This window comes from Belonocnema kinseyi, chromosome 2, assembly GCF_010883055.1.
Source record: "Belonocnema kinseyi isolate 2016_QV_RU_SX_M_011 chromosome 2, B_treatae_v1, whole genome shotgun sequence".
NCBI lineage: Eukaryota > Metazoa > Arthropoda > Insecta > Hymenoptera > Cynipidae > Belonocnema > Belonocnema kinseyi.
This window is the reverse complement of record NC_046658.1, coordinates 92303188-92315045: the sequence shown is the minus strand read 5'-3', so window position 1 is coordinate 92315045 and position 11858 is coordinate 92303188. Positions and strand designations below refer to the sequence as shown.

The following is an 11858-nucleotide window of genomic DNA, read 5'->3' as shown; positions in this document are numbered from 1 at the left end:
TTAAGCTTTGCCAATTCGATCGCTAAGAATTTTTTCCATCCGTTTTCAATCTCTTGCTTCGCGAATAGAAACGAATTAAAATAAGTACTTGAAAAAGGATACTGAAAATCATATGGAGTTTTCTAATTTGAAAATCAGGGTGGCCGCTTTAATCGACGAAACAAAATTCCCGGTTTTTGCCAGGTTCGCAAAAATTGTTCACGGCCAATGAAATTTTAAAAATGAAACACTAAAGCAAAAAAAAATGTTGTATTCAAATGCTCAATAATTTACGCGTATAAAATTGAAGGTACTAACAGTTTTCAATATAAAAAAATATAAATGTACGTTATAATTTTCAATGCTCTAAATTAAAAAATCAATGAATGAACTTTAATATTTTAAAAATTACATAATTTTAAGGAATTTTAAGCTAGAAAAATTAAATATTGAAAAATTGAAAATTTTTTAACTGAATACTTCTGAAATTAGAAATTTAATTATTTTCTTTTTAAATAGTTTAAACATCCTTGGAAAACTACAAAATTTTATTTCAAAATCTAGAAGTTTTTTTTAATTTGTTTTAAATTTAAAATTATTTTGAAATTTTTTTCAGACTTTCTAAATATCTGTCAAAATTAATTGAATTTTTTCTACAATTTTCAGAAAATCCTGCAAATTTTAGAAAATTTATTTACAATTTGGATGTATAAATAACAATTGAACATTTTTTATAAGTAGGCGAAATTTAAGTAATCTTAAGAGATATGTAGCAGTTTTGAAAAGATTCAAACTTAATGTAAAACTTGAAATGATAGCTTAATATAAAACAAAATACAGATTTTCGCAGATTTTAAACAAAAAAATTAGATTTTTTTCAAGAATTGTGAAAGGCTTTAAAAGAATAATAACATTTTCTTGAGATTCCTAGGAAAATTAAAAATAATTGTTTATTTTGAAAAATTATTTTAAGAGAAGATTTAAAAAGTTTATCAAAGATTTAAACAAAATTTTCAAAAAAGATTCTAGAAGATTTTAAGAAAACTTTCTAAAATTTGCATGATAAGTTTTAATCTTTATAAAACTCCTAAATATCTTTTAAAACAACTCAAATTTTATTCTACAAATGTTCATTTGTAAATTATACACCAAAATTTAAAATTTTCACTTAAAAATTAGGCTTTTTTCAAATACAACAATTAAAATTGTAACGTTCAAAGTTTAAATGCTCTTTGAAATTTTAACGATTCCAGGCTTCCTATGTCAAACAATTCAGTTAAAGATTCTTTACTTTTAAATATTTGGTTTCAATTTCCTTGTCTTAAATAAAAATTCAAATATTGCTAAATATTCAATAATTAATCTTTTTTTTTAATTAAAAATTTCAAATTGAATGAGTTAAAAATTGAATATTTTCAACTGAAAAAATATTAAAAATTCAAAAAAAAATCCTTTAATTAATAATATATTATTATATATCACATTTGTTAAATTATTTTCAAATTGAAACCGTTTAAGTTTTAACGTTAAAATCTGAAAATTTTTAAATCTTGAACAGATTTCAAATCGTTTTTGTTCACTTTTTATTACTTAAAGTATCGATAAATTAAAAAAAAAATGTATTCATTTATCAAATGAAAATTTTTTTTATCCAAAATTTTCAACAACAAAGGCTTTTATTTTTCATTTGTTCAAGTCTTTAAGAAAGCATTAAAAATTCTTTAAATTAAAAGTGTAAGTTTAAAAATAAAAATTTTTAATGGAAAATTTTTAAAGTAAACAAATTTTGAATTACGCATTGGAAGCTAAATAATAGCATAATTGAAAACCATAACGATTCAACTAATTACTTAAAAACTGTTGAAATCGAAATTGGACTGATTTTTCTTCTACAAATTTGTAAAATTAACAGGAAAAAAAAATTCACTGTCATTTCCCGGTTCAGCGGCCATCCTGAAAATGAGAAATGGCTGGGTGAAGAGTTTGGATCTCAAACTTTAATTTCTGGAAGTTGATTTATTCGTTCGCTATTACTTGATGTTTTTGCATGATGATTTTGAAAACGAAGGAGGAGATAATTATAAATATTTCGTGTGCTTCCATGTCGGTGAAAATATGTAAAAGCTGTTCAAAGATCAACCCTGCTGTTATCTATTTTTTTCTTCTCTTTATAATTGATTCGCAATTCAGATCAAATGTAAGAAATCGGTGATTCCCAAAAAAATGTTATATATTCTCGTCAACTTGCAGTTGGTCTATGTGATATTTTTTCTGTAAATTCACTTTGGTCGGAGAAAGCTGTAAAAATACGTCTTTGAACATCGTGTGATGATTTATTCTAATATGTAAACATTTATTTTTAGTATCCTGTGACTGGAAATAAGTAAATAATAAGAATAATAATATTAATTAAATAATAAAGATTTCGAAATCTAAATTCACTCACTCGTTTATTTACAAAGCCTCTATTTTACATTTGATAAAAAAAGTCAATTGAGAATTTCTCTAAAGATTGACTTTGCTAAATTTTTAATACATTATACATATCAATTTTGGTTTTAAAAGAGCGTAAAAAACATTATTGAAGGCACTAATGTTAAAAAAATACGTAGAGGTAATTATGACACGTTAGAGTCCACCCTCTTAACCTTTCTATTTTTATAGTGTTCTGTTAGTTGATTTTTAATAATTTACAAATTCTCTACATAACAGATAAATTTTTTTTTACAAATCGTATCATGCTATTCACATTGGTTTGGCAAATTGAAAGCTAAAAATTAGATTAAGGTGATACCTCTTAAAAATTGAGGGGATTTATTTGAACACATCCGCCGCTTTCACACACGTTCCTTGAAATTTTTCCTAATTTACTGAATACGTCTAAATGTTTGCCACTGTTGACGACTTTCATATTATAGGCGATTCGACTTGCTGCCTAAAATTGGGGAAAAATTTGATTAAATTTTCAAAAATGTACTGTAACCAGGGTGTCTATCCTGCCTGAATTTTTTGTTTGATTACAATATAAACTTGAATAACAACTTTTCTTCGTTTGTAAAAGTAGCTTTATATCATTTTTTTTTAAATTAATTTTTTTTAACTGAAAATTTAACTAATATATGTTTGTTGTAAATTGATCGGTTTCAGTTGAAAATTCAAGTTTCTGGTTCAAAATTCATGTATTTTGTTGAAAATTCGTTCTCTAATGGTACAAAATTAATCTTCTTGTTTGAGCAATCATCCTTTTGCTTAAAAATTCAACAGTTTGTTTCCATTTTTTTCTCTCTCTTTATCGAAAAAATATTTCTTAATTTCAAATTCAACTCATTTTGAAAAGTCGTCTTTTTTTATTGAATTTAACTGTTTTGAAATTGTATTTCAAAGCTTTAAGATTTGCCTAAATTCATAGGTAAAAGGAATTTTTATAATAATTTGATTTTTAAATTTGAAGTGATTGATTAATAAATTATTTATAACAATATAGATAAATTTTATAGGCACCAAGTTTGGCAATAAAAATTTTTTTTTTTTATTTAAAAAAAATTGTTAAAAAGAAAAATTTGTTTTTAAAGCCAAATTTTTTGAAGAAAAAATACCATATTCATCATTTGAATTGAAAATTTATTGTTCTGGTTGAAATTTGTCTTTTTCTTTAGCTGACAATTAATTTTTATAACTTAAAATTTAACTATTTCAGTTGAATATCCCATAATTTAACTATTCAATTTTTTGTTGAAAAATTATCTACTTTAGTTGAAATTGCATATTTTTATATATATAAATTAATCTACTTGCTTCAAAATTCATCTTTTGGTTGAAAATTCAATAATTCTAGATAAAGATGAATCATTTCAGTTGTGATTTCATTTTTTTAAGATTTAAAATTGAACTATTCCAGTTGAAGATTCATCATTTCAATTGAAACTTTCTCACTTTATTTGAAAATGCCGCTATTTGTTTAAAATCTGTTATTTAAAAATTGAAAACTTTAAATTTGGATGAAAAAACATATTTTTTTAAATTGAAAATTCGACTTTTTATACAAAGTAATCTTCTTTGTTGAAAAATCATCTTTTTAGTCGAAAATTCATCTTTTTGGTTTAATATTCACCTATTGTAGTTGAAGAATCATCACTTTTTTATTTGAAAATTGATCAGTTTGGTTGAAAATGGACCTTTTCAGTAAAAATTCAACTATGTGGTTGAACATAGGTCTTTTTTAGCTGAAATGTCAACTATTTTGTTAAAAATTTATGTCTTTTGTTGAAAAAATGTTTTTTTTTTGTAGAAAATTAATCTTTTGCTTTGAAAATTAAACTTGATGTTCGAAAATTAATCTTTTTTAATGAAAATTTAAATATTCCAATCAAATATTCATCATTTTAGCTGAAAAGTAATTTTTATCGTTGAAAGTTAAACTCTTTCGTCAAAAATTCGTCTTTTTGTATTTAAAATTAACATGGTCAAACTGAATATTTAATATTTTAGTTAAAACTTCATCACTTGGGTTTAATTTTTTTTTTACAATTAATTTTTATAACTAAAAATTTAATTTTAATTTTTTGTTGAAAAATGATATTTTTCAGTTCCAAATTCAACTACTTGGTTGAAAATTGATGTTTTTTAGTTGAAAAATTTGACTATTTGTTTGAAATTTCATATATTTTGTTTATTGTTTTTTTATTATTAAAAATAAATCTTTTTGGTTGAAAATGCAACTAATTTGTTGGAAATTCATGTATTTTGTTGAAAAATCCGTTTTTTCTTTTTATACAAAATTAATCTTCTTGTTTGAAAATTATTTTTGCTTTCGGAAATTAATCTTTTCGATTGAAAATTTAAGTATTCCAATTAAATATTAATCATTTTAGCTGAAAATGATTTTTTTTGTTGTTACAAGTTAAGCTCTTTTGTCTAAAATTCGTCTGTTTATATTAAAATTAATCTGTTCCAGTTGAAGATTTATTATTCTAGTAAAAATTTCGTCACTTTGGTTTGACATTTTTTTTGTCTGGAAAATTAAATGTTTTAATTGAAAATTTAACTTTCATTTTTGGTTGAAAACTGATATTTTTCAGTTTAAAATTCAAATATTCAGTTGAAAATTGATACTTTTTAGTTGAAAAATTCGACTATTTGTTTGTGATTTCATATATTTTGTTTGTTGTATTTTGTTGAAAAGTTGTCTTTTTCATTGAAAACTAATCTTTTTGGTTGAAAATGCAACTATTTTGTAGAAAATTCATGTATTTTGTTGAAAATTCGTTTTTTTTTAGAAAATTAATCTTAAAGTTCGGAAATTAACCTTTATGATTGTAAATTTAAGTATTCCAATTAAATATTCATCATTTTAGCCGAAAATTATCATTTTTTTGGTTTGAAGTTAAATTCTTTTGTTTAAAATTGATCTATTTGTATTAAAATTAATCTGCTCCAGTTGAAGATTTATTATTTTAGTTACGATTTTATCACTTTTCGTATAAAAATTAATCTTCTTGTTTTAAAATTCATAGTTTTGGTTTAATATTCACCTATTGCAGTTGAGATTTCATCATTTTTTATTTGAAAATTCATCAGTTAGGTTGAAAATGGATCGTTTTAGTAGAAATCCAACTATTTCACTCAAAAATTGTATTTTTTAGATGAAATTTAAATTATTTTGTTGAAAATTCATGTATTTTCTTGAAAAATCGTTTTTTCTTTTTTGTAGAAAACTAATCTTCTTGTTTGAAAATTATTTTTGGTGTTCGAAAATTAATCTTTTTGATTGAAAATGTAAGTATTCCAATTAAATATTCATCATTTGCTAAAAATTAATTTTTTTTTGGTTAAAAGTTCAACTCTTTTGTTCAAAATTCATCTTTTTGTTTTAAAATTAATCTGTTCCAGTTGAAGATTTATTATTTTAGTTAAAATTTCATCACTTGGGTTTACTTTTTTGTTGTCGAAAATCAATTTGTTTAACTGAAAATATAATTTTTTGTAGAAAACTGATATTTTTCAGTTCAAAAGCCAACTATTTGGTAAAAATTCGATTTTTTTAAATTAAAAAGTTCAACTATTTGTTTGAGATTTTACACTTTTTTTTGTTCCATTTTGTTGAAAAATCATGTTTTTGGTTGAAAATGCAACTATTTGGTTAAGAATGTATCTATTTTGTTGAAAATACAATTATTTTACTTAAAAAGTTAGGACTTCGCAGCGGCTTAAACTGAATTTACTAAAGAACTATGAAAAATTATGCCTGGAAAAATCTGAGATATCTGGAAAGAAACTGAAATTTTCAGGGAATTTTTTTCCAGGATTTGAGTAGACACCCTTATAATTTATTATATTATTACTGATAAATGTTTTGTTTTTTTAATGCAAAAGTACTTTAAATAAATATAAACTTCCTACCTCTGTACACCAGGTTTGGGTCATCAGAATTTCGTGCTGAGCACTTGGAAGATTTTTTGTGGCTGACAAAGTTGCTCTGCTTAGAACTACAGACATCGTATAAGTATCGATGGCAGCTTGTGCTAATCTGTTTAAAACGAATTGCTCTTCGACTATTCCTTTTCCGTATTTGATCAGAGAAGATTCTATCGTTTGTCCAAACGACTCTATACTCTGGAATAATATTAATAATACGGATTTTATTTCTCTCGAAAAAAAAATGGTAAAATCGGCAATTTCTGTAAAAATCACTGTAAATATCCAGAATAATCAGGGCCATCCCTGTAATCATTTTTAAAAATAAAAATCCCTAAAATTTTTAAACAGATTTTAATAATTTGCAGGCATTTTGAAGAACTTTTAAGATTTTAGAGTAACTTCAAAATTCCAAAAAATTTTCAAGAGCTCAGGGTAGCCGTTTTGACCAAAGAAGTAAGTTCTCGGTCATTAACCGGTTCACAAACATTTTTCACAGTCAACAAAATAAAAAAATTAAAATTTTAAATCTAAACATTTTTCCATTTGAAGTAATAAAAAATAAATCACAAATTAAAGCACTGAAAGTGGAAATCTTGAATGTTGTATTTTTAAAATTGAAGTTTAAAAGTTTTTAATTGAAAAATGTTGTATTCAAATTATCAATAATTTACGTGTATAAAATATAAGCTAGTAACATTTTTCAACTGAAAAACTGTAAATTAAATGCAGTTTAACTGCCAAATTAGACATTTTAAAACATTTATAAGTTGTAGAATTTACGAATTTCTTAACTGAACGATTCTTGAATTACAAGTTATATTATTCTCGTTTTAAATAGTTTAAACATCGTTCAAAAGCTTTAAAATTTTATTTCAAAATCTTGAGAAATCTAGAAGTTGTTTAAAATGAATTTTTTAAATTCTTTCAGAACTTCTAAATATCTTTTAAAGCGAATTGAATCTTTTCCCTACGCAAAGTTTAAAAAAATACTTCAAATTTTTATTTATTAATAACAACTGAAAACTTATTATTTAATTTTCAGAGGTATCTGCAGGTTTGAAAAAGATTCAAAATTAATTTAAAACTTCAAATTATTTCAACGAACAAAATTCGACTATTCGTACCGACATTTCGGTGCAAATAGCCACAGAAGCCTCAATTAAAATTATTACAATTCCTAGGAAAACTGAAAATGATTTTTAATTTTGAAAAATTACTTTAAGAGAATATAAAAAAAATGACCAAAGTTTTCCTACAATTTTTATCAAATCCTGCAAATTTAAAAATAATAACTTCAAAATGAAAAATCATTTTCAATTTTCTTGGGGATCTTTCTTGGGGAAAAAATATTTTAGACTGAAACAATATTTTTAGTTTATTAAAAGCTTCTAATTACGAACGTATTATTATCCAGATATTTCAAAGTTGAAAATAGTTTATCAACTTTGAATCAGACGCTTGTATTTTTGAATTAAGACTTTGGAATTGAAGCCGTTTATTTTTAACGTTATCTGAAAATTCTTTAATTTTGAACGGATTTAGGATCATTTTGTAAGATCAATTATCGTTCACTTTTTAACACTTTAAATATAGATGCATTAAAAAATTTTTTTTTTATATTTACATTTGATCAAGTAAAAATGTTTTTTATCCAACATTTTCAACTTCAATTGCTTTTAATTTTTTACTGTTTAAGTCTTCAAGACAGCATTTTAAAATTCTTTAAATTAAAAATTTTAAAATAAAAATGGATTTTCCCGGTCTCAAAAAAATCACGGTGGAGAGCTTTAAAAAGTATCAAAGGATTTCAAATGTATGCTTGGGTATTTTATCAGATTCCAAGTAATTTTCAATTGATTTCCATAATTTTAAGGGATTCCGAGGGATTAAACTAATTTTAGTTTTTTTTTTTTATATAAAAGTTAATGGAATTTTCAGGAACTTAAAAAAGTTTCAAAGAAATTTGAAATATTTACACGATTTAAAAAATTCCGAAGAATTTTCAATAGATTTAAATAATTTGTAAGGATTCCAAATGATTAAAAAAAATGTTAGGGTATTTTTAAAAATTTCAAGGAATTTTCCAGAACTTCAAAAAGTTTCAATGAATATGAAATATTTTCGGGTATTTTAAAAGATTCCGAAAAAATTGCAATAGATTTCAATAATTTGAAGGGATTCTAAAGGATTTAGAAAAATTTTTAAGGGATTTCAAGAGATTTTTTTAAATTATTTGAAATAATTTAAGCTATTTTAAAAGATTCATTCTGAGGAATTTTCAAGAGATCAAACCTTGTCAAATGCTTCAAGATATTTTAAAAGATTTTCAAAAATTTTGATTTTAAAGGTTTTTAAAGAAGTGAAGGGATTTCAAAAGATTAGAAATATTTTTGTGTATTTTAATATATACCATGGCATTCTCAAGAGCTTTTAATCCTTTCAAGGTATTTGAAAAGATTTAAGGGTATTTTAAAAATATTCAGACAAAATGTAAAACCTTTAAAAGAATTTGAAATATTTTATTAGATTTTAAAAAGATTCATAAGCTTTTTCAATAAATTGAAAAAATTTCAAGGTATTTTGGTTTAAAGGATTCAAAACAAAATTTTATGGGGTTTTAAAGAATTTCGGAAGATGAGGGATAATTTTATAGGATTTCAGTGATTTTAAGGGAGTTTATAAGCAAACGATATAAAAGGATTACAAATATTTTAGGTTATTTAAAAAGATTGCAAAGCATTCGGAAGAAAATATAAAAAATGAAGAGAATTTTACGAATTTTTATGATTTGAAAGGATTTAAACTAATTTTCATGTTGTTATAAAGTATTTTCTAAAATTTTTGATGATATTGAACGATTTTACACTATAAGATTTCCGAGAGTTTGAATGATTTTAAGGGAACTTTAAAACCTAATATTTTTTTTAAATTTCCAGGATTCTAGAAAATATAATTAGATCTCATTAAATTGTATGAGATTTCATAATATTTTAATTCATTTCGAAGCTTTTATTCACAAAAAGTGAGGGATTTTGTGGATTTTCAATTATTTGAATTCATTAGTTAATTTGAAATTCCCTGAATTCTTATTAATTTATCCGGAATTCTTTTAAATTCGTCTCGAATTTTTCGATTTTTTAAAGTTTTTGTTTCATTCATCCTGAAGGCAAACTCAACTTCAATTCTAATGCATTTTCTCAAAATAAAAAATATATTTCTAAATTTATTTCAAACTTACTGAATCTACTTTTTTAACAATATTTTTGAATTGTTTTCAATTCACTTTAATTTTTTTTAATCCACCACGGATTTTTGAATGAATTTCATCGAATTCTTCTCATTTCCCTTAAATTCCTCTAATTTTACTGAAATCAATGAAATTTTTGGTACTTTTTGAATTTTTTCCAATTCATTTAAATTTAACTTGAACTATTTTTAAGTATTACGAATTTAATCTGAATTCTTTACAATTCACCTGGCATCCTTATCAATTTAACTGAATTAAAAAAAAAATCAAATGATAACATTAGTCACATTATTAATGCGTATTAATTGCTTTTAGTCACTTTTCCCGTTTTTTTTTACTTAGTAAATTAAGTTGAGCCCTGAGAATCATAAAAAATGTATAATTTAAAAATTGTTTTATTCCACTAATGAAAGATTTTATAATACAAATATGGTAAGATCTGAAGTTTTGTCTTTAAATATTAGTGGTAGGAAAAAATGAAAAATAAGTCAGGGAAAAATCAGGTGAGTCAGGGAATTTAAAAAATAAAGTTTTGCGATCATTCTGGAAATGTGGCGAAATATAGAAAAATAAAAAATAGACTAACCTTCGAACAAAGGGCAGCACTATCTGACAAACTCGGATGAACCAAATGACTGAAATTCGGTGGCGAACTAAGTCCCACAGCCCTCGTCGCCCTTTTCGCCGCCTCTTCAACAATTAATCCTAAATTTGCAGCCGGATTTTTGAAAGCTCTTTGCAGTTCTTTCAGATGACTTCCGGCAAACTGGATACCAGTCAAGGCAATAAAAAGACGGAGAATGTCGTTCGTGCCTTCGAAAATTCGGAATATACGAAGATCTCGCAGCACTCGTTCGAGTCCCGTGCCTTTCATGAAGCCCATACCACCGAGAATTTGAATTGTTTCGTCACAGACCCACCACGCGGAATCAGACGCGAATACCTGAAATTATATTACAATTATTATTTACGAGAGGATCGAGCACTCGAATTTAGAGTCTATAATCAGATTTCAATGATTTCAGAAAGATTTCAATGATTTTAAAAAGATCTCGATGATTTCACAATAATTTCAAAGATTGACAAATATTTCACTGAATTTCAAAGTTTTTAAAAATTGCACAAAATTTGCAAAGATTTCATAAAGATTTGGAAGATTTTAAAACGTTCCAAAAAATTGTAGAGATTTCACAAAATTAAATTATTACAACATTTTCATAAATATTTTACAGATATCAACGATTTTAAAACATTCCACAAAATGTAAGAGATTTAAAAAAAAATTACAAATATTTCAAAGATTTAACTAATTGCACAAAAATTGCACAATGAGTTCCATGATTTAGAAAGATATTACGCAGATTTCAAATATTTTATAGAGTTTAAAGATTTCACAGATTTTAAAAGATTAAGAAAAATGCAATGACTTAAAAAGATCTCCATGACTTCACAATGATTTTAAAGATTTAAACAGATATCCATGATTGTACAATCATTTGTAAAGACTTCACAGATTTTGAAGATTTCACCAGAGTTTAAAAGATTTCCAGTGATCACAGAGTGTCACCCATTCACCTTTTGTCACCCATTTTAAATTTGATCACCTTTTGCCAAATTTTTTCAACTGAAAAAGTAACATTTTATTTAAAATTACAACTTGCACACCAAATACAGTTTTTATTACACTTTCGTAATCGACGAATCTTGAACCAAATGATCGAATTTTCAAACGGAAGATATTAAACTTCAATCAGGAAGAGTTGGATTTTCAAACATAATTTTTATTTGAAAATATGAATATTTTACAAGCCAGTTTAACTTTGAAGCAAGGAAGATGAATTTTCAACTAAAAATATGACTTTTCTAACAAATTAGGATTTTTAGACCAAAAGGATGGATTTTCTACCCAAAAATATGTGTTCAATAAATCAGTTGAAATTTTGATTAAAAAAATTACTTTTTAAGAAAATAGTTGAATTTTCAATCAAATAGTAAAATTTCTACCAAGAGATGAATTTTTAGCCAAAAGGTGATTTTTTTTAGCAAATAGTTGAATTTGCCACCCAAAATGACGATTTTTTAAAGAAAAGAGAAATTTCAATCCAAAAAGAATGAATTTTCGACAAAAAAAATGTCTTTTTAACAAAATAGTTGAATTCAGATTAATTCTGGAACAGAAATATGATACTTTTTTGTTTTGTTTTTGATAAAAAGA

General features: G+C 24.3%; 1 protein-coding gene across 1 annotated transcript in view; it reads right to left on the bottom strand.

The window, feature by feature from the left end:
• Positions 1–2419: 2419 nt before the first annotated feature.
• The window catches only part of LOC117168558 (very long-chain specific acyl-CoA dehydrogenase, mitochondrial), a 40855-nt gene continuing 31416 nt past the window's right edge, over positions 2420–11858 (bottom strand). The window contains exons 6-8 of the mRNA XM_033354305.1: positions 10230–10586; positions 6379–6591; positions 2420–2914 (exon numbers count right to left, since the gene is read on the bottom strand). Of these exons, the coding sequence (XP_033210196.1) occupies positions 2777–2914; positions 6379–6591; positions 10230–10586 (708 nt within the window). The 3' untranslated portion in view covers positions 2420–2776. The remainder of the gene's footprint in view (positions 2915–6378; positions 6592–10229; positions 10587–11858) is intronic.